The 21,294-nt window shown below is 48.7% G+C and overlaps 1 protein-coding gene and 1 long non-coding RNA gene across 2 annotated transcripts; one reads left to right on the plus strand and one right to left on the minus strand.

The window, feature by feature from the left end:
- Positions 1-4,124: 4,124 nt before the first annotated feature.
- On the minus strand, positions 4,125-7,234 carry LOC135827808 (uncharacterized). The gene is made up of 3 exons (XR_010555555.1): positions 7,100-7,234; positions 6,494-6,690; positions 4,125-4,242 (listed from the first exon to the last, which is right to left on the minus strand). It is a non-coding gene; the product is annotated as an uncharacterized LOC135827808 (long non-coding RNA).
- A 3,322-nt stretch (positions 7,235-10,556) lies between these two features.
- LOC135828922 (arginine/serine-rich coiled-coil protein 2-like) lies at positions 10,557-21,025 on the plus strand. Its single transcript, XM_065341354.1, has 5 exons — positions 10,557-10,757; positions 13,129-13,224; positions 16,286-16,994; positions 17,979-18,574; positions 20,221-21,025. Exons 2-5 carry the CDS (start codon positions 13,207-13,209, stop codon positions 20,605-20,607), a joined length of 1,710 nt encoding a protein of 569 aa, XP_065197426.1. The 5' UTR covers positions 10,557-10,757; positions 13,129-13,206; the 3' UTR covers positions 20,608-21,025.
- Positions 21,026-21,294: the final 269 nt, after the last annotated feature.

Raw genomic sequence — 21,294 nt, forward strand, 5'->3', positions numbered from 1 at the left:
TAGCTGGAGTTTTCCTTCCATCGGGGTGCTGCTAGGCAGCCTCTTTCGTCATGCCGCAGAGGCTGCGTAGAAGGCTGTTATGTTATAACAACCTTCTACGTAACCTCTTTGCAATACGCCATTTCCCACTTACCTCGAGCACCCTGTAAAAAGGCGCATTGTCTGCAGGGATGGCCCTAGTAAAAAGATAAATACAACAAAAAAAGAACAGCTCTATTTGTGCTGGCACTGACGAATAGCGGAAGCACATGAGAAACTGGTTGCCTGGAGCAATGACGGAAGAAACGCTGATGTGATCTCACTCGGGTGAGGGATGAGGTAAAACCGCGAAGCAGTCAGGGTCTTGCTTCTCAGCCTATGCCATAGGCCGCTGCCAATCTGCTGTTGGGTATGGCGCTCTATTGCTATTACCTCTGTTAGAAGCACCTTCTCTGTGATGTGGGATAGGGAAGGCGGGATTTCCCAGTACAAAGGCAAATCAATGTTGCCAGTGTCAGTATGCCCCAGTGGTTCATAAGGGTTCTCGCAACTACGTTCCTTGGCTCTTGTGCCCCATTGCTGTTGTTGCTAGGTTGCATATGCCAGGTATTGACCTTTCATCTCACAATAGTTGATGGTCAGCAGCAATGCAACAATGTGGTGGAAGGAGCATGCAATGCTGTAGTGCAAGTGCAATATGCAGACATCACTTCGAGTACATGCTTTTCTAGTTTTAGCACTGTAGCACACACTTAGCTCTCCTTCTTTTGAGATGCCCAACACTTAGCCTTGACAAAGTATCTCTGCGGTCCAGAATTCTTTGGCTCTGGGAAGCAAAACTCAACACTTTAAAGGGGAAGTTAAGGCAAAAATTAAAATTTCACCAGTTGTAGTCTTCGGGGTGCTGAGTCGAATGGTCTTGGTCCGAGAAAGCTGAGACGCTCCCTTCCTACTTGAATCCCAATCGAACTCGCGCACTTCCACCGAAACTGGGTGACTGCGCCCTACTAGATGGGGATTTGTATGCAAAATGTCACTAAAAGCGCCATTTCGTTCTTATAAAAGCACGGATGACCACGATTGGCCCATATGTTGTAGTCTTTTGGACGCTGAGTCGACTGGTTTTGGTCCGAAAAGGCTGCGATGCAGCGTTCGCCCCTAATTCCCAATCGAACATGGTTGAACAAGTGGTCACGTGCTCCTGCGTACACCAGTCACCTGGTCACCGTGCCTGCAGGGTACAACTTACTAGCCTGTTTTGACCTTTTTTGGGTGCAGTCCTGTCACTCGAGTTGAACCTTGGTGTGAAAGTTGTCGCCTGCTGGCGTGGTGACCAGGTGATTTTGGCACCCAGGAGCACGTGACCACTTCTTCAACCATGTTCGATTGGGAATTAGGGGCGAACGCTGCATCGCAGCCTTTTCGGACCAAAACCAGTCGAACCAGCGTCCAAAAGACTACAACATATGGGCCAATCGCGGTCATCCGTGCTTTTACAAGAACGAAATGGCGCTTTTAGTGACATTTTGCATACAAATCCCCATCTCGTAGGGCGCAGTCACCCAGTTTCGGTGGAAGTGCGCGCGTTCGATTGGGATTCAAGTAGGAAGGGAGCGTCTCAGCTTTCTCGGACCAAGACCATTCGACTCAGCACCCCGAAGACTACAACTGGTGAAATTTTGATTTTTGCCTTAACTTCCCCTTTAAACGAATGGCGAGAAGAAGGACTCATCCCCGAATGGTTTCTGTGTCCGACGTTAGGTACCTTTCTCGATTCTGAAGATGCTGGAGTGCAGCACTAGCAGAAACACCACTTAGCAAATCCTCCGAGCGATGGCTCCAGGCCTCGGTGGGAAATTCTGCGTCTGTTTGTTGAGCAGCATCTATGATTTGATGGATTCAGCGGAGAAGCAGCTTCTTCTGTTCCCGATGCAGATGGTGTCAAGGTATTCGCTGCTGTAGCGACCAGTGAAGGAGGAACGGATTTTCATCGCCCTTTCGCTGCTCGGAGCCGACTGCCATCATTGTCCCCCGTCCTAAGCTCTGGGGCGTTGGGAATAAAATAAAATCTTTCGGTCTTACCTCTGCAACAAATCATCTCGCTTTCCATCTACCGGTATCTCTCCCTCACGTACATGTACGTCTTCAGCTGAGCAAAAGTCCATCTAGCAATCGTGTCGCCGACAGGTGGGTTCGCAAAACGAGAAGCTATGGCTGGTGTACTATTTCTTGCTGCCATATCCGGGTATCAAAATGAAAAATTGAAAGCAAACTATGCACAAAGGTGTCAGAGTTCCTTTTCTTCATCCGAAAATTTTCTCCGACGGAATGCTAAAATGCAGTAACAGTGGAACTGCATGCATTCCATTCATGCACGTGCAGCACCTGATCGCGTAAGCGCGCAACAAGCCTAAAATCCGTGTACTTTGCACATCCCGTGCACTTGACAAGCTAAGCCTGGGCGCATCAATCGCATGCCCTCTCAACTTTTCGAGCGCTTATTTGGCATATCATCTATTGATATTGGGGTGCTCAGGCAAATGTACATGATTGTAAAAAAAACCAAAAATACAACTACGCCAGGCTAAATGTACCATGAAAAGGGGTTATGAACTCTTGGTGCCACCTCTCTCCAAGGACCACTACAACTTGGACCAACACATGCAAGGGACGTTCTTACAAGACAAATGGCAAGTCCTGGATAGGAACAATAAGACCACCTGAACATAGGGACCACATGTTGAAGGCCCCGTGAGTTCCAGCGCACGGGGACATCGGAACCGGTGCAGCTAATTGTATCCTGCGATCATTGATGGCTTGAAGCAATGATAATAACGTTAGGGGCCGTCCGGGGTAACCAATTGTTTTTACAAAACGAAAGGTTTTAGTATTTTTCAGCCCCCACCCACCCACCTTTTCTGCAGGTAAAACGAATTCCAATAAAATGTTGATGTCAATTTTCCACACCCAGAAGTAACTGGGCATTTCCAACTGCATTCAATAATTATTTTCAAAACGAAACTCCATCAAACCCACCCACCCCCAAACGAAAAGGTTTCGTTTTGAGAATATTGTTGGTAACCTTGCCCTTCATTATGGGCTGTTTGGGCCAAATTAAAAATATTTTCCTAACAATTTCGCAGGGGATGGCCCAAGGACCCTTTTCATAGCCACACCAATGTGGAATACCTTCCGACGCCACTGGCCCTATGATGGGTTTCACCAAGAGTACATAACCCCATTATGTACTCTAGGTTTCACCAAGAGTACGTAACCCCATTTGGTTTCACAGACAATCTGTCTTGCAATGACCATAATAGAACGGTTCACATGCAGCTTGGGCATGTGACTGCATTGGTGCAGAAATGTTAGACTTGGTAAGTTAGTACATGGACATTGTAAACGGTACATGCATTGAACAGTTCGTCAGGAAGCCCTACACATACGGTATGTGCAGGGCTTGGTTCTGACCAGAGAAATCCACCTTCACGAATAAACCAGCACCGCGTTCGAGTGCACAGAACCGTGTACGTACCTCGTTGTGCTAGGGCTGCGTAGCGTCCAGCGCTATTATAATTATTCATAAGGTTGGATTTCTCTGGCCACAAGTTGTACTTTTGAAGTACATGGCAACTGGACAGTGGAATCAACATGGCTGACACCATGTGGCCGACCCATAGATTATCTTCTCTATTAATTTTATTTTTAATAGACAACATCTCCAGCTCCTGGCACATCGAAAGACAGCCAATTAATCAGTTGACATGAAGGGTGAGAGCCAGCCATGGTAGGATGCTGCAGGCGTGGAGTGGAGTTGGCAGGAACCAGGGAGCCGTGCTCACACATACAACAGACACATCGGCAACAACAACATGTTCAACACCAGCAGAACGAGCAACAAGTTGTGCAGGGCTGACAATATTATACATGTACTTCGAAGTAAATTTACCCAATGCTGTAGACAGCAAGCTGTTTCGGCCATAAAGAACTCATCAGTACAGCTACGAACTGTAAATTTACAAAACAAATCGGTTGATCCGCGACCTGCAGTGAGTGCTCAATGCCAAAATAACAGAGCTTAGAACACAGCAGACACAGTGGAGGACGTTCCATGTGATTCACATAAATTTCAGGAACACCCGGCTTTGGGCTAATAATCAACTCTTCCCTGCTTTGAATGTTGCGGTCGCCGATCGATTGTCATCTTCCCAATTCCATAAGCTGGTCCGGACAATATGGCACGAGTTGTGGAAATCCGGTACCCTGGAAATCATCACACACAAAAAAGAACCAAGACAAGAACGACATGAAACGCTGAAGGCTGCAGCAGTAGCATGCCATAGTGATACTGGATGGTGCATTGTACTCAAGTAGCTGTCAGAAAAGGATCAGGCGCACAAGCAAAGAGAAAGAGAAAGCGTGCAGGTGCTCAATCAATTCGGAGTGGATGTGTGTCTGGCGCAGGGCTGTCAGGTTTCTCCCTCACACTCACTCTCTCTCTCTCTCGCTCTCTCTCTCTCTCTCTCGCTCTCTCTCTCTCTCTCTCGCTCTCTCTCTCTCTCTCTCTCTCTCTCTCTCTCTCTCTCTCTCTCTCTCTCTCTCTCTCTCTCTCTCTCTCTCTCCCCCTCTCTTTCTCTTTCTCTCTCTCTCTCTCTCTTGTCGTCACCATGTAGTCTTTTGTTTCATCTCTCGTCTACCCCAACAGATACCGTCCTTTCATCTACCTGTTCCTTGTCTCGTGTGATGGAATTATGGCAGTGGTTGAGTTTCAACAGATGCTCAAAGGACTAGTTTTTGATTTGGGTACGAGCCACCTTAAGCTGAAGGCAGATGCATTGACAATGTTCAAGCAAGTGCACGAGTTGGCAGAATCCAGTTTTCATGCTCTACTGGCTAAAGAGTGCAGGCCTGCACTACCAATCCAGGAGGAAAACCTGCTTGCAGATGAAAGCAGGTCCACATTATCAACAACACTGAGGAAAAGCAAAGTTGGCGGCGATTATCGGCACGTTCGTCAAAAGCAAACAGAAACAGCCTCTTTAGAGATTCAACTTGGCCCCAAGAAAGTCATCGCAGACCCTACGAGCTAGTGTCAAGCCAGGGAGCAATGCTGCAAGCAAGGCAGTAAGTCCCGAATCAGCTGCTAGCATCATCACATTTGGTACGGTGAAGCAACTGAAAGATGCAATGCGCAGTAAAGGATTGCCTAGCTGTTGGAGGAACAAAAGCCGTGGAACACTCTGCTAGCCAGTGTACGTTCCTGCAAAGCTGTGGCCGATTTCGCAGCAGCCGTGTACCCGTACACTCTCAGGCCATAAACGTTTTTTAAAGAAGAGAAACAGTGATATGCACACACACACGGACAGTATGTGTAGGCATTTTAACAAACGGTCTTTTCCTGTTAGCTCTGTTTGTCCAGTACATGAGATACAACGTCTTTCTTGTTGTTTTTCCTTCTACATGTAGCTGCTTGCAGCATGATAAACGACAGTACCATGGCCTTTTCAGATCTTCATTATACTGTACCTATTTGTAGTACCTCCCGGGATCAGTACTTCCACTTGAAATAATATTCACCAAAATGCCTCATTCTTAGCATTCTTTTATTCGATTCCATGTAATTGGGCTTATTGCCCATTTGGTTTTGCGAATTCAAATAAAAAACAACAACAACAAGCAGACCTGATCAGCAGACTTTCCTCCCACCTAACCTCCTTGGGAAATGAGAACGGTGAACCAAGTGGAAAGTAATCATCGCAACCAGATAGATTAGCTGTCCCTCGTGTTCGCAGCTTTCTGTTCATTCGTTCTAACCTCTCTGTTGTCCGTTGGCTTTTCATACTTCTATGCAGTATTGATTTAGGAAAGGGTTTGCTCCCTGACACAGCTTGCGTTCCCCCCCCCCCCCTCACTTGACTTGACAGTGGACTGACTCACGACTGCCATCCTGAGCACACAAGAAGTCCCTCGAGCCTTCAACTCGGCAAACCTGCAAGAAAGCACCACTCCCTGAGCTCAATACACCGTGTTTCAGGTAATTCACCCCTCGTCAGTTGAGCTTGAGTACCACTATTTCCGAGTATTTCGTAGAATTTATTTCCACTGAATACCGATATCTCCTCGCTTCGACACCTGCAAACTAACGTGTTACTTATGAATAGGGATTCGAACAGATGTTAACTCTACTCAGTATGCTGTCTGGCAGTGTGAGGAGAATGCGTGCTGCACAACCTTTGAGCGAACACTGTAGCATTAGGTGGCACATATTTTTCCGCTCCACTTCTCCGCACTCCGGGTCCGGCTCAGGCCAATCATTTGCCGCACACGCCAAATCAAACTCAAAGAGGAATTATCCCATGTCCTCATCCGGGGTCCCTGAAAATGTCGGTGGTTTAATCAGTGACGCGGCCATGGTGGGTGGGTGTGGAGATGTGTGTAGAGAGGGAGCTACTGAGGTACTAGTAATGGTAAAGTGCTATCCTGTACCGTACAGACAAAGTAGGGGATGACTTACCGGGCGCAACAGGGAGACAACGCTCTGCAACCAGTGTCTACCCGAAGCGAAGTCTTGAGACAGCAATCTGCGTCAATCTCAGGTCGTCGTGTTGTTCAGAACCGCTGTTGGGCGCCAAATGTTAATTCCGGTCTTTAGCCAGTCGATAGAGCGAGAGGGTACAGTGATGGGTAATGGTTCTAATACGGAATTGCCCACTTATTCAGAAACGGAGAGAGAGAGAGAGAGAGAGAGAGAGAGAGAGAGAGAGAGAGAGAGAGAGAGAGAGAGAGAGAGAGAGAGTTTCAGGTAATAGTTGGAATCTAGCAAGCAACTAAGATGTAGGGAATTGATCTCTGGTGATCTGTAGGAAACTTATCCGTCGGAAACTAAGAATGCAGCAGCTTTTATAGGGTGAGAATTGTCAGTAAGCTAGCCTGTGGTCCGGGGATACCTGGAGCAGAGAGAAGTACGAAGAGAGGGCAACCTAGGTTCATGTGCGGGCAGAAGAAAGCAGGAGAACAACAGGACAAGAAACAGTGTAGGGGGAAGAATGGACCTAAGTGGCGAGCAACTGGTGGGGCAACAGGAATGACCTCTAAAACTGTGTAACGCAAGGAATCTTACTTGTAAGGCTCGTCAATGGAGCGGGAAGGATGTCGTGAAACACCGCTATTCAAAGAAGAGAAGCTGAGTAGAGCGAGGGAATCTTATACTTGGTGATTAACATGGCCGGGGATGCGGAATGGCGTATGAAGTAGGACTACGGTCTAGTACAGGAATCAAAGTAATGCAGAGTACAGTAGGAATGGGTGTTATCGGTCATGCCGTGCCGGCCATGAAGTGGTGGCATGGGAGAAGCACTAACATGTAGATAGAATGTACCTGTAAGCTAACTACTGGTAGAGATGTGACTGTGTAACAAGTCAAGTACATGTGCATGTCATATAATCTATGCATTCCTATCTAACACAGATACACAAGTTTTTTCCTGTTATCTTCACTGGCTCAACATGTTTGCATTGTAAATTAACCAATGCTAAGTGCAAAAGGAGGCCTTCCTTTTACACTGTCTATATTCTCACGTTCCATTCGTTTTGGTACACTTTAAAAGCCTTTCAAGAAAACCAATAAATTATAGCATTCATCTAATGGACACTCAAATTTTCTACTTTTGCCTTTCACAGCCTTTTGTTAAAAGTTAACGTCCATAAACCCTACTCTACCCTATCAGCCCCGTATATGTAAAGCCTAAACGAAATTTTAAACACCCACTTTGCTAATTTTTCTACTGCAAAATAATCGCAGTGAAGAGACAATTTTTGGAGTTCAGAGTTGAGAAGTGAAGTTTCCTAAATGCAAATGAAATATGTTAGCCCTCTCAGTGCCACGGGCGACTTTAGTCGCCCAGAATGAGTATGTGTGTACAAATAAATTCGTATCTCCACTTCTACACACAGGAGAGTGACAAACGACCACTCTACGTCTTCAGGAAGACCTTGGCTATTGACTCATCACATCGTTTTGTGTCCGTGAGGATAGATATTGCCAGGGCGAAGGCTGAAGCACGCGCGCTCGAACAAACAATTGTCGCACGTAGAAAACATGATGTATGCGCATCGCGGGTTTCTCTATTTCTTTCGTGGAAACCCATGCGTATTGGGTTTCAAAACATCGAGATTTTCAGTGGCTTTCAGGCCAACTTTGTCCGAATTTCGTGTGTTGAAAGTTGACTGCACTGCAATCGATCGCGCGTGCGTGAGAAAGTGCAGATGCTACAAAAATGCAGAAAACGGACTTCGCTCAGTCGCCCTCGCGAGGAAGACTATTTTCGCTGCATTTTCTCTTCACAGCTGTCTGCCTGGCCATGATATCTTTCCAGAGAGCCATCGTTTGTAAAGATCCGTGGATATACAGCTGAGCTATGAAAAATTTGAGTTCGGCTCAACTCAGAAAAAATTGAATTTTTCTGACCCCCTTGGCACTGAAAGGGTTCGTAAGTAAGTAGGCGGAACTAGCCCGTGAATTCGGGAGTTTGCACTCCACTTACGGAAAGTTGTCTACGCAGAGTACATAAATGTACGTAAATGGAGCTCTACTCACGGAGGTGCTCCGTAAGCGGATCGGGGGGTGTAAATGACTCTCTTTCTACATACACATGTACATGCAGCCACCGGCGGATTATGCCGGCAGAAAAATTGGCAGAATTCGGTACTTTTTCTGGTAAGTTTCATGCATGTTTGGTATGTGGATAAAGAAATGGAGCAGAATTCGAGGAATTGCCCGCCATAAGGTTTGTATGGTTCTGCCAATTTCACTGCTTTTCGAGCAGAATCTGCCACCTTTTCGAGCAGAATCCGCCGGTCCCTAACACGCTGTCATATTGGGAGTTGCCAAGAGCAGCTACGGGATTGGAAAACTCCGTATGGTGGAATACGGATCCACATGCAGTGTACGTATGACTTTCCGTAGATCGGTTATCGTATTTCACTTGGCTGCCCATTGAAATAATTCATAACACCATCAAAAATTCAAAATTATAAAAAGTTTTTTAATTTTTTCAATGTTAACTGGTTTGAGGGAAAGAGACAATTTTTCAATGTTCTTTATTTTCATCGTACGATCGCATTGATTGTCCGCAATCAAACGTTTTGTGTTAAAAAAAAATTAACCGAATATGATTCGCACCTTTTGGGCTAAACTTCAAGGGCGAAGAAGAGTGTGCGGCATACAATCGAGTGTGATTTCCTACTTATGTGAAAGTATTGAAACAATAATTATGGTGGTAAAGACACACCCGGCAATATGGCGGTAAAAACACGCCTGCCCACACACGCTCTCTAAGCTGCAAAGTTCTAGCGCAGAGCTCTCCTTCTCACCACCACCACCATCAGTTCGCGCCTGGCGCCTAGTCGATGCATGGTTGGCGGTATCCGACATAGCAGGCTGGTACATCAAGTAGCGCATGGCACACAAATATGTGAACGTATTGAAACAATATGGCTTCCACCTGAAGATGGGCGTGTGACTTTATAATCGGGGAAATGCAATACCGTAGTGACGCACATAAAGGCACATACATGCGCTTATGACTCGAGTGAGTTTTTGCATTTTTTCCTGTTTTTTTGCGGGGCATTTTGTCTCACACATACATGTAGGCGCATGCGTTCGAGTTGCTAGTGTACCGGTATCTTGCACAATTATGCACATAGTGCAATACCGCAATGCACATTGAACTATGTGAACACGGTGCTTTTGTGGTGTCTGTGTGTCGCGGGATGGATTGTATTTAGCTTCACTTATAAGCCCATGCGCTTATTTGTGAGGGTGCGCTTATGCCCGGGTATAGGCACATGTGCTTATATGCACTACGGTACGTTTGTTACTAACGTAATTACGTTTTGCGGAATCTCTCCAATATTATAATATCAGTGTTCATCAAAACACACACTCAAACCACTTACTGTTTCTGGTCAGTGAATCCTTATTAGAAGTTAGTTGTCACCTTCCTTGAATGATGAGGCTTGAGAGGCGTGTGAGCTGCACTGCACTGCCCGCACCCAGGTTCAACCCATAACATGAGTCTGATTTGGCCAAAGGCCATTATATCAGGCATACGCCTTGCATGTCATCAGTGTCATGCTGCTATTGCAAGTTTGCAACCACCAATGCTCAGGGCCTCCGGAGTCCAAACTACCCTTCAAGGACGTCTTGATTGATGGCTTTCGGTACGTAGAGGTGGCTCAAAGTACATACTATGGAGCTCACATCTGCAAGCCTTGAGCAGCAACAGTCACATCCTCGCGCAACTGAAAGACTTGAAACCGCCAGAAGATCCTTGCGGTATTATTCATTTTCCAATCTTTCGCCATCATGAAAGAAGAAGTTTTGAACACAACAAGCCCGCTTCCATCTCACGACAACAACATGTACAGCGCTCGACGCTTGTGCGGCGTGCCTGCCGCGCCGCGGGCTCCCTGGTGACGTCAGCCTTCCAGACGTGCAGTGTTTCTGTGTTTTTTTTTCAACAACGATCAACGACTCGACTCAGCATCGATCAGCTCACAGTCAAGACTCAGGACTGGAGTCTTTTCACAATGACTGTATCAGTGTTTTGACGTTGAAAGTGTTGAAGGTTTTGAGAAAAGACAAGGAAGTCAAAGAGTTTTCTTGGCAAAGATCTGTCCCTCCAATCTGCCCTGGTCCTGGCTCTTTCAGTATCTCGCAGCATTCCTCGGACGCACGGTGTGAAACAGACGGAGAACAATCTACCAAGGGCGTGGAGGTACGGCCAGTAAGCATAGGATAACAGTTGATATTGCTTGTTTTTCTTGGTTTGGGGAATTGTCAGTCTTGCCTCAACGGTCGTTCTCGATTGTGGGGATACGTGTGTTGTATGTACTGTGAGGTACTTTCGTGTTTGCTCTGTGGATACCGAGAGCGGTCTTGTGTACAAAATCCAGTCGGATCTACCTCTGCTGCGCCGGGAACCTGATTGAATTATTTGAACTGAACAGTCAGTAACCCTGACTTGCAACGGACTTTACCGTTTATACTTCAATAATTCTGCAGTTTTTGGCATTGGTTGATGATATACCACGCCACCAAAGACGATTAATTTTGTCAGGGTCATATCGAAAGAAAGCCACACAATGTACAGTGCTCGCTGTAAACCAGGTTTCTAAAAACGATAAATAAATTAAAATTGAGAAAAAGCCTCGTTTTCCTCTTCACCTTTCTCACCGTTCGCACTGTCAGGTCACTGAATACAGTGAATAGGGAAACAAATTAGGGTATGGAGCTTGTTGTGACCATCGAGGCTGGTGATGCTATTAATGTATTGGAGATATCGTGAACTGGCGAATTCTGTCGCTACATTTCATATGTCAAGGGTTTGTTATCCACATTAACCCTTTGTGACCCCACTGAAAGTACGACAATTTGCTCACCTCCGAATAACATGCACGTTCGCTTGTATCTCTGCCAAACATTCACCGATTTTTACGAATTTGCCACCGCTGGAAAGGTATTTCCAAGACGAAGCGACTAATACCACACTCAAGCCAGCTACCTGCACGGCCTCTGCTCTGCGTGGCCTAGAATGCCGTTCAGAACAGCAGCCGTGCGCGAACAGCTCCAACAAAGTTCAAACAGCCGCCATTCCATTCTCCTTCATCACATCGACTTCAAATAAACTACAGCGGAAAGCTCGTTTCAAGCGCAAAATGTTGGTGTGCAGCATGCTTGAGTATGACGTAGCACTCCGGGGAAAACCCCTGCCAAGTGCAGTGTGAAAATTTGAATTTTTCGATCGGAGTGAATTTTTCAGTTTTCCTCCTACCTCGAGTAACACCACGGCGGCATCGTACCTCGTAGAGACTTCGGATAACTTCGACGTGATAGCCAAGGTTCCTCTCGAGACGCAGACGCTTTGTTTATGAAAATCGGGGAAGGAACACCAGAGATATAATATTTTTAGTGCCACTGTATACCAATCGATCGATGGGGTCACAAAGGGTTAAATTATTTTAGCACATTGATACCGGAGTGTTGGCGTGCCTGCGGATGAAGAAACTCAGTCTGGCTGACTCTCTCTATTGGATTCCTTTTTTCTGTTTTTATTTAGGGCTGAAACGAACATAATTTCTCAGTAATCGAGCGTTCTTGACGCTAACGAACGAATACTCTTTTGGTTCTGCGACTCCCCGTGTTGTTGTCTACGCCTGTGTTGAATCCTGGCTGTAACAGCACTGGAAAACTAGACGTGACAAGTCCGTGTAGGTTCACTCCCTGTGATCAGTTACACCAAGAGTAGAGGGGCGGGGGGGGGGGGGGGGGAGGGGGTTAGGGGTATGTATTCTTGGTTACATAAAGGTTGCTCCCTGCAGTCGAGGACTCGAGGCACGGCTTACTTGTGCGAAGTGCGTGCCCTTCACACAACAGCGCGGAAGCACGGATGTCGCACTTGTGCAGGCTAGCACCGTGCCTGTGGACTGCCTGTGCGTGGCCACCGAACTGCGCTGAGTGATGCTCACACAGCCTCCGCGTTACCGTGTAACAAGAGTACAACTCGTAGTAGCATATCGGGGGAAAAAAATCAGTAATATTGGTCACCTCACGAATGTTCGTTCTGCGAAGCTAAACAAACGAATGTTTGAATATTCGGGATTTTCGTTTCAGCCTTTTTTTTATTGCATTGCAAAGATAATGGGCTGGTGATGTCGGTAGTATGTAAGCTCAGTTGTAAGTCTGAGGAAATCCGCTGATACTGTACATAGAAAACGTGGCTTTCCTGCTGATAATTCGAGCGTAGCGAGGCATAATTTTAAGTTCGCCGTACTGTGCTGCACTGGTCAGTTGTTCGGTTGCAGACTGGTCCCAGTCATACATATCTCCTGCAGACCAGAGCAGGTCGTCAAACAACTGCCAGATTTGGAACGGGAAATTCCCAGTACTCGTTCAGTGCGATATCTTTGCGTGGGTGAAGAGCAGAATATTTTCAATGCGATATGTACGTGCAGCTCGAGCACTCGCACACTCAAATTGTTGTGTTGTGGTCCCATTGCGTACAGGAAAACCTCTTCCTATTCTCAGGATTCTAGCTGTATTATACTCACAGGTGCTGCCATGTCCTTGGATGTGTTGTGTGTTCACAGCTAGACGACATTCACGGTTGACTGCAGCGGTGGTAGTCTCTTTGGAGTTGGCCTTCCCCGCCTATTTTCCTTGCCATCATGCCGTCACCACACAAGGTTTGTTCTCCTCCCAATGGTGTTCTGCCTTTCCATAGTATTGCCTAGCGACAAAGGTCTATGGCCATGCTTCGTCATGGCCGTAGATTTAGCGGTGGTACCTGTGCACGGTTGTTTGTGGCAGCTCGCTTGACACGGTCTCCAGGTGTGTGTGTGTGTGGGGGGGGGGGGGGGGGGTGACAATGACGTGACAATGCACACGACGGAAGTTTTGCGGCAAGCTCCTATTGATTTCCTACGTAACGACAAAACCAGCTTTGCCCACGTGTGAGCGCCTGCTTTCGTTGAGCGTCCGTAAATTACTGCGACAATTGGCACCACTCTCTGGTACCTGCACTTAGCCGAGTCGTAACTCAATGGCGCAATTGTGGTTGGTGAAATCCCACCCCTGGCTTCCGGAGGTTCCATGAAAGCACAGACTAGCGTGTGCCCTTGCATGTAGTCTGTACGCATTCTCTGGTGGCATTACGACGTAGAAAGAAGAAGAGGGAAAGAGGGCACCGATCTATGCGCGGGTTGAAAACATGTAAGCTACAGTGCTGCTCAATGAAATTTGATCGAGTGAGTCCAACTTTGCGCCCTGCACCAGTGAGCATTTCAGTTGCCGCTGGTGTAGAGCTGCACAATGCCCGGTGCTCATTCGCTCGCTTAATTTAATGTAGTTGGCGACTACACTACGATGTGTAGCGCGCTGGTCTCTGTAGACAGGTGGTCTTCCAGCGGAGGTCTGACTATATTGTTGTGCCATCGGCTGGTGTGCTGAGATGGCCGCTCTCTATCAGACAGGTGGTCTCTTGTAGACAGGTTGAGACAAGAATACATGAACCCCAGAGTGTACCGATTCTGACTTTTTCGGCATGGGTGTTTCTCACCACTAAATTACGGGACTACGAGAAGATCATATTTGGTGCGGATATGCAGCGAGAAGTGGCATAGTGCGTAAAACTGAGCTGCAGTTGTGCACCAGGAGACCTTCTTGAATCCTACTTGTACGCACTACATCACTAAAATAATGTGCTGTATAAGCAGAAATATTCGTCTGGAATTTAATTTCGTCTTTTTCGTCCAAGGAGCTGTTGGACTAAATTAAATGTAGGACGAATATCGATTTGTCCAGCGTTTCTATACCCTCTTATGATCTATGGACGAAATTTTCAACCGGACGAACGAAATTTTCTGTGGAGTTGGACGAAATTATTGACCGACGAAATGTTCTGCCTCTACAGTAATCAAGAAATTTCGCCGTAACAGCAACCCATTCGAGCTGCGCACTCTGGGTTTCATACTTCATAGTACCGTAAACTGCCTAATATTCGCGCGGCGGATTAATGTTCGCTATTTTCGCGAGAAGAGCGTAGCGCGAATATTAACCATCGTCAAATCAAGCTTCAGCAGTGCGTGTATGTAGGTGGCTCCAGTGCTTTGCGAACTTTTGCCATCGTAAACTTGTTGGTTCTAAGAAATCGCGAAAATTTAGTGACGCGAATATTGGGCGGTTTACAGTGCTCTTGGTTCTTATGTGCGGTGAAACCATGGTTATGTGGTCCGGTGAAGCCATGGTTATGTGATCCGGTGAAGCCATGGTTATGTGGTCCGGTGAAGCCATGGTTAGGGCGCGTTCAGACTGGCGTAAAAAAACAAGCGGAATGTGAAAGTTGTCAAGGTGAATCGCTCACGTGACGTTCCCGCCAGCGTAAACACGGAAAAGGGTTCCCACCACTCTGCAGGCCAGTGGAATGCAGATTCCGGCGGCACGCGGAGCGCTTTTGATATCCTTGCAGCGCATGTTCCGTCTTTTCGTTTTATTTCAGCCTCTGATCTTGCAGTCTGACTGCATGTTTTTGAGTTTTGACTTCTAGACTGCCAACTAATTACTTCTCCCATCATGCCGAAATCTTTGTTCGACTCAGCAATGGAGAGGGAGTTCATGGAGCTGTACGTGGTGATTTTTGCGGGCCGCTCTGCAGGCAAAACGTTACTGCGAACGAGAAGCATACTCTGATCGCGGAGTGGATGAATGCCACCCAAGCACCAAACACTCCGGACATAGTATACTTTCCGTCGACAAGCACAAGCAAAAGCACAATGATCCAGCATCTCAACAGACTGAATTAGTTTATTTTGATATCCAACTCAAACTGAGTCAACTCAAATTTTTCAAATGTCGAAGCTTCACGTAATGTACTGGGCATTCCAGCGGGATACACGTGCAGTGTGATTGCGATTCCCGGGATTACGCTGCAGCTTTCCGGCGGCTATTCACGCCAGTCTGAACGCGCCCTTATGTGGTCCGGTGCCTGAGATAACCGGCTTCCACAAGACATGTTGTCTTCGTGGAGAGGTTCAAAATGCGCATTGAAACCGTGGTACGGTGGTCGGTTTAAAAAACAGGTTTCTGTGTCTAGCTAGAGCCTTGTACAGTGCTGTTCACTGAAATCCAGTTGCGTCACTCAAGTACGCGCCGGGCGTTGCTCAGCGCTAGACCCGCGCACTGTGGGCTGCGAAATGGTGCAAGGCACAAACGTGTGTGACGCGACTGGATTTCATCGAGCAGGACTGTGCTGGCAGTGCAATTTCAACGGCTGGCATTCATGTACTGTGTGTGTGTTTGTGTGTGTGTGTGTGTGTGTGTGCGGCTTCCGGAAACCGGGAATCGCATGTCACTTAACCCAGCCGTGCAACACGTCTCGTAGGATATGTGCCATTGTAATATAATAATAAATCCTTCTCTCAACATGTGCTTAGACCGAGGACCTGAAAAGCCTGCCAAAGTGGCAATTGTCCTTGCACCTCCATTTTCAAGAGTACTCGGGAGGGAAAGGAGACCCACTGAGACTCCTCCTCTTTGTTCGTTTGTTCCTGAAAACCTTCATTCCGTTTCACCGAAATAATGAAGACTCCTTTGTGGCTGTCTTCCTTTTCAGAAAAATGTTGACTGGCACTTTCGTTCGGGTCCAGTTTGTTCTAACACGCTTGGGAGAAGGATTTATTCGGGCTCTGTCTGGTTTGTGCGTGTATCTAACGGACCATGCCATTTATAGACTTCCACTTTGCTTTGCAGGGCACAACGACGACGGCCACGGCGCTGGTATCACCATCAACCTCGTCATCTCACATGGACGTTGGCACTGGCAACGGCGACCGTCATTCCGCCGCTGCACACGGCACCACGGCAACCACCAGGCAGCTAGTCGGTTACGGATCCGACAACGGCTCGCCGTCCTCGCCGTCACGAAGCCGATCTCGCTCACCGGTGTCGTTGCATCGCTCACACAAGCCCAGTTACCGGCATCGGAAGCGCTCGCGTTCGTCATCGCGCTCGCCGCCCCGCTCCAGCGGCCACAAAGATTCGTCGCCGCATCGTCGGCGCAAGCACACGCGCCGCTCGCCCAGCCCTCGTGGTCACCACGGCAGCAGTGGCAGGAGCAATCGCCGACACAGTCCGTCGCCGACGCATCGCCGTCACCATCGCTCGCGTCGCTCCAAGTCACGGTCGCCACAGCGACGCCGCTCCCGGTCCAGGTCGCCACGGCGACAGAGACGCACGGGCTCGCGCTCTCCTAGTCCCGGTCATCGCGCGACACAGCGTGGACGCAACTACGGCCGCAACTCATTCAGTGATAACCATCGTGGAGGTGGCGGCAGTTCCGGATATCGCCATAAACGCAGTGGCGGCTCTGTGGATGATTCTGCTCGCAAGCCAATGGCGTTTGTGAAGGCATCTGACGAGGGTCCCAGCCAATCTGCTACTCCTGTCAAGGCCGATTCTGGTGAGTGGCTTGGATTCTGCTTTCTGGTGTGTCCACTAGGTGTGTGCTTGCGTGTGTACGCTTGATCTCTCTCTCTCTCTCTCTCTCTCTCTCTCTCTCTCTCTCTCTCTCTCCCTCTCTCTCTCTCTCTCTCTCTCTCTCTCTCTCTCTCTCTCTCTCTCTCTCTCTCTCGATCTCTCTATCTATGTCTCGGCCTTTCTCTCTTGGCCTCTCTCTCTCTCTCTCTCTCTCTCTCCTCTCTCTCTCTCTCTCTCTCTCTCTCTCTCTCTCCTCACTCACACGCACACTGGGAGAGCATACTGTAAATCTACAAATGTTCGATCCATCCGAATTCGGCCTCCCAGGGCTAAAACTCATTTCGGCCGCATTAAATTTTCGGCCTGTACCGCTGCTGCCTGTATATGCTGTCACACTGAACCTTGCAAAGCAAAATTGCAGCGACAACAAATTTTTGGCCAAATATAACCAAGCTGAAGTTAGCCAATAATAAATATGCGCCGAATATTAATTGACTTACAGTACGCAGACCAAGAATGATCAGGTTGTGGTAATCTGCAAGATCGGTATAATTTAGGTGTCTATTACGTCCGCACTCCCACATCAAGTTTGCATGGCTCAGGATCTTGCTACCATCTATGCCACATCAAATCTGTGATTACTTTGTGCATAACAATTTCGAAATTGGGCGTTTGCTATCCGATCGCTTTAAAAATTATGCCCGTATGAGAATAAACTGTCGTGTACATGGAAATCCAGTCGCACGTCTAGCAGCCCCAGGGCGCTGGCCATGCAGCCGTGGGTAAGCAGTACGCACATACCTGTATTGCCATGCGCTGCTGGTGGCATCGGATCAACATGTTCACTGCATGCAACGCCCCTGTACGCGCTGAGGGCGCCGGCCCGGTCAATCGACTGGATTTCCACGTCCGCAGACGTATGTACCATGTCCGTGACCAGATTCTCTGTGCTTGTGCTGTGTTTCAGCTTCAGCCACATCAGCGGCAGTGACGGCTGCTGCTGCGGCAGCAGCGTCCACCATTGCGGCCATGGGTGGTGACTCCTCCGGCGCCGCTTCGTCCTCGTCCGTTCCTACGTCCAGCGCACCGGCAGCGGATGCGTCCAGGTCTGGTCAGCTGCCGAATTCAGTGTCATCGTGTCTGGTGCCAACTCCACCAGGGTCTCTAGCGTCATCGGCGCCCTCAGCGGGCAACTCGGCCCTGAAAGCCGCCGTGTCTCAGGCAGCCCTTGCTGCCCAGGCACTCGCCAACAGGACCGCGATGCCCGGCGCTCCCGCGAGCTCTGCCGCTGCTGCGGCTGCCGCGGCGGCTGCTGCTGCTGCCGTCACTGCCCGCTCTGGCCTGGCGTCGGCACCCACCGTCAGCCTCGCAGCGCCGCTAGCTGGCGGTGCGCAGTCGATGGGCTTTGCACCGCCGTCGCGTCTGCCCCATCAGGCAGGAGGCCCTGTGCCGCTCATGCCGCCCAGCGTGCAGGCGCAGTTGCAAGCCGCCCAGCAGGTCCATCACAATCCGCAGCGCTCTCTGCAGGAGCAGAAGAGGAAGCTCCTCTGGGCCAAGAATAAGGTAAGAGTGGAGAGATGTGGCTTTTGTTGTTGTTGCTGTTTGTTTGTTTGTTTTTGTTTTACTTCACTTTTCTGTGACCACGTTGGCGTACAGGGCTGCTCAATGAAATCCAATCCTGTGCGTCCAGCGTGCCTGCTGCACCCAGTTCACACCACAGTGTTTGCAGGTCTAGGGCTGCACAGCCACCCGGCGACATGGCGTTGGCTCGCGTGATTGGATTTCATTGAACAGCAGCACTGTGCGTACGGTAGTGCGATCACTTGGTTTTGGCATGGGTGCGAGGTCTAGGTCTCGGCCAGCCTGGCCGTCGTGCCCATGATGGCAACAGGTTCCGCCTCCGGTTTTTGTGAACATGACTGCTTCTCTGCATACCGTCAACTTCGCTAATAACGACTGCGGATACAACGACAATTCACGAATAACGGCAGAATTTCCATGCCCAGGGCAAAGTCTCATCTAACTGCAATACATACCATGAGACTTCGAGTTTTAGGACACTTCGTGAATAAGGACGCTTTTCTGATGTCACGCCGAAAGTAGTTATACGCAAAGTTGGCTGTACACGTCTTGGTGGTGGTCGTGGGTACAAAACACGAGTAGCCTGTCGCCCCAGAGTGTACAATTATCGATACACTAACTGGCGCTCGGTTCTAGATTCACACCCGGCACTGAGCTGCAGTCCCTAGTATAACCCGTTATGTCCAAACATGCACATGGTGAACAAAGGTCAAGAGTCTGTATAGGGGATTCACACGACGCGCAAACGCACGTGTGTGCTACATGTGCTGTAAAGTGGGAAGCTTTCGCTAGTGATTAAATTTCGCTATTTTCGCGACCACCGCACATTCGCGAATATAAATCGCCACAAACCACTCCGTACATTGATTGTAGACAGTACAAGATCCGACTGAAGAGATAGAATCGCAAAAGTTTCTCATCGTGAACCAGCCCGATTTATGAAAACGCTAAATTTGCGCACCGCGAAAGTTTGTCACTTTACAGTGCTCTTTTTTCTCGTGTGTCCAAAGTGCAAAATCTTGATAAACTTGCTCGGGGGTCCTTGGCCCACTTTTGTGCTTTGCGCGCGTGTAAAAACAGCGAAAGTACTTGAGTATGGTACTCACGTTACATGAGTACATAGACGCATGCGAGATTTGCACGGGTCTGTTGTCCGCGTGAATCCGATGGGCAGCTTGTCTACTTTTTCTCAAACCTGTTTTCGTTCATTTTCACGTTGTGTGAATACCCTATTAGGGATGCATAATGCCAACATGCCCCTCTCACAGGCTTTGCGCCTGCTGAGTATGTGCCAAGGTGCTGCCAGCGTCAGGTGCGTGCACAGTCGAATTGCGTTGCAAAGCGATCAAGAGTTGTGGCATGCACCAGCGAGCACTTGCGAAAAGTGCATGCACACTCAAATCTCAATGCAATGACGTGCACTGCCTACAATTAATACTGTTGTTATGTTGCCTTTCCGCGTGGAGATACCCTCGCCCGTGGAACGTACTGTGCAACTCCAGACTGATTGCTTTGTTTTGTGCACGTACGACTCTGTGCGTGTACCTCTGTGTGTGTGTGTGCATATGTGTGTGCGCATACGTGTGCGTATACTTGTGTCATGTATTCCGCTTGCTGGTCCCATGCAGCCGGGTGAGGCCCAGTCATCGTCCAGTGGCGGCAGCAGCATGCCCACCACCAACACGGCCAAGGTCTACAAGCAGGCCACGTTCAACGACAACGTCACCTCCGAGCAGCAGCTCAAGTTCCAGCGCATGCTCGGCTTAAAGGCGAACGACGCGACCAACGGCGGCCGCGGCAAGATCGTGTCCGACTCGGACTCTCCCGCGGCCGCCAAGCAGGCCATTCGCGACCAGTACGACAAAGTCCAGGAAGACTTGGACCAGCAGTACGCCAGTTCGCGTGTTTTCACTCACACGGCACGCGGTACAGGGCTCGGCTTTAGCTCCTCGTTCGGCCAGCCCTCGCAGTTTCCTCCGCAGCAGCTGCCGCAGCCGCCTCAGCAACCGCAATAGTAGTGCGCGGGGGTGGCGCTCGAGCTGCATTCGCTTTAGCGAATTCAGCTAAACGGCCTCAGGAACCTCATTGTAGTGTGTGGCGATCGAAACTGCGTTCGGTTTAGCGTCCGTATCATCTATAATGGCTTGTGTTCTCTGTTTTTTTTATTGTAGTCTTGCTCCCTTTTTTTGGTTTCTTTGCTTTCTGGGTGTGTTGCTGGTGGTGTTTCACCCTGCGCCAATCGTCCGTGTGATGCTTTTTTTTATGACTTCATTCTACCATCCAGTGTGCAAGCATTACATCGTACTCTGTGAGCTTATGACTCGTGTGTTCGTGGGAGGCCGTCGATACCCTAGCGACTGTTGTTGTTGCGGCGGCCGCTACAACAACGCAGTTTTTGATGTCCACATAAAGTATTGCGCATGGCGCGTGGCATTGACTCGGTGTGAGTGGTGGCCACTACGCCATCCCCTGTGCTGTGTACATGTAATGGTGGGTGTGTTTTGGCTCATTGTGTATACTGGTATACGGAGTAGACGTGTTGTGACTCGCGTGTCCCGAGATCAGCTTGTGCTGCCTACTGGCGTGTGTGTGTGTGGCTTTAGCTGCGTGGTGTAGACCAGGCTGAATAGTGGCGGTCAATTCTTCAGCCTTGCAAGCTGTTGAATGGTGCAATCCCAGCACAAGTTGCTATGGCTTCTGCT

The sequence above is a fragment of the Sycon ciliatum genome, chromosome 12 (assembly GCF_964019385.1).
Source record: "Sycon ciliatum chromosome 12, ocSycCili1.1, whole genome shotgun sequence".
Taxonomy (NCBI): Eukaryota; Metazoa; Porifera; class Calcarea; order Leucosolenida; family Sycettidae; genus Sycon; species Sycon ciliatum.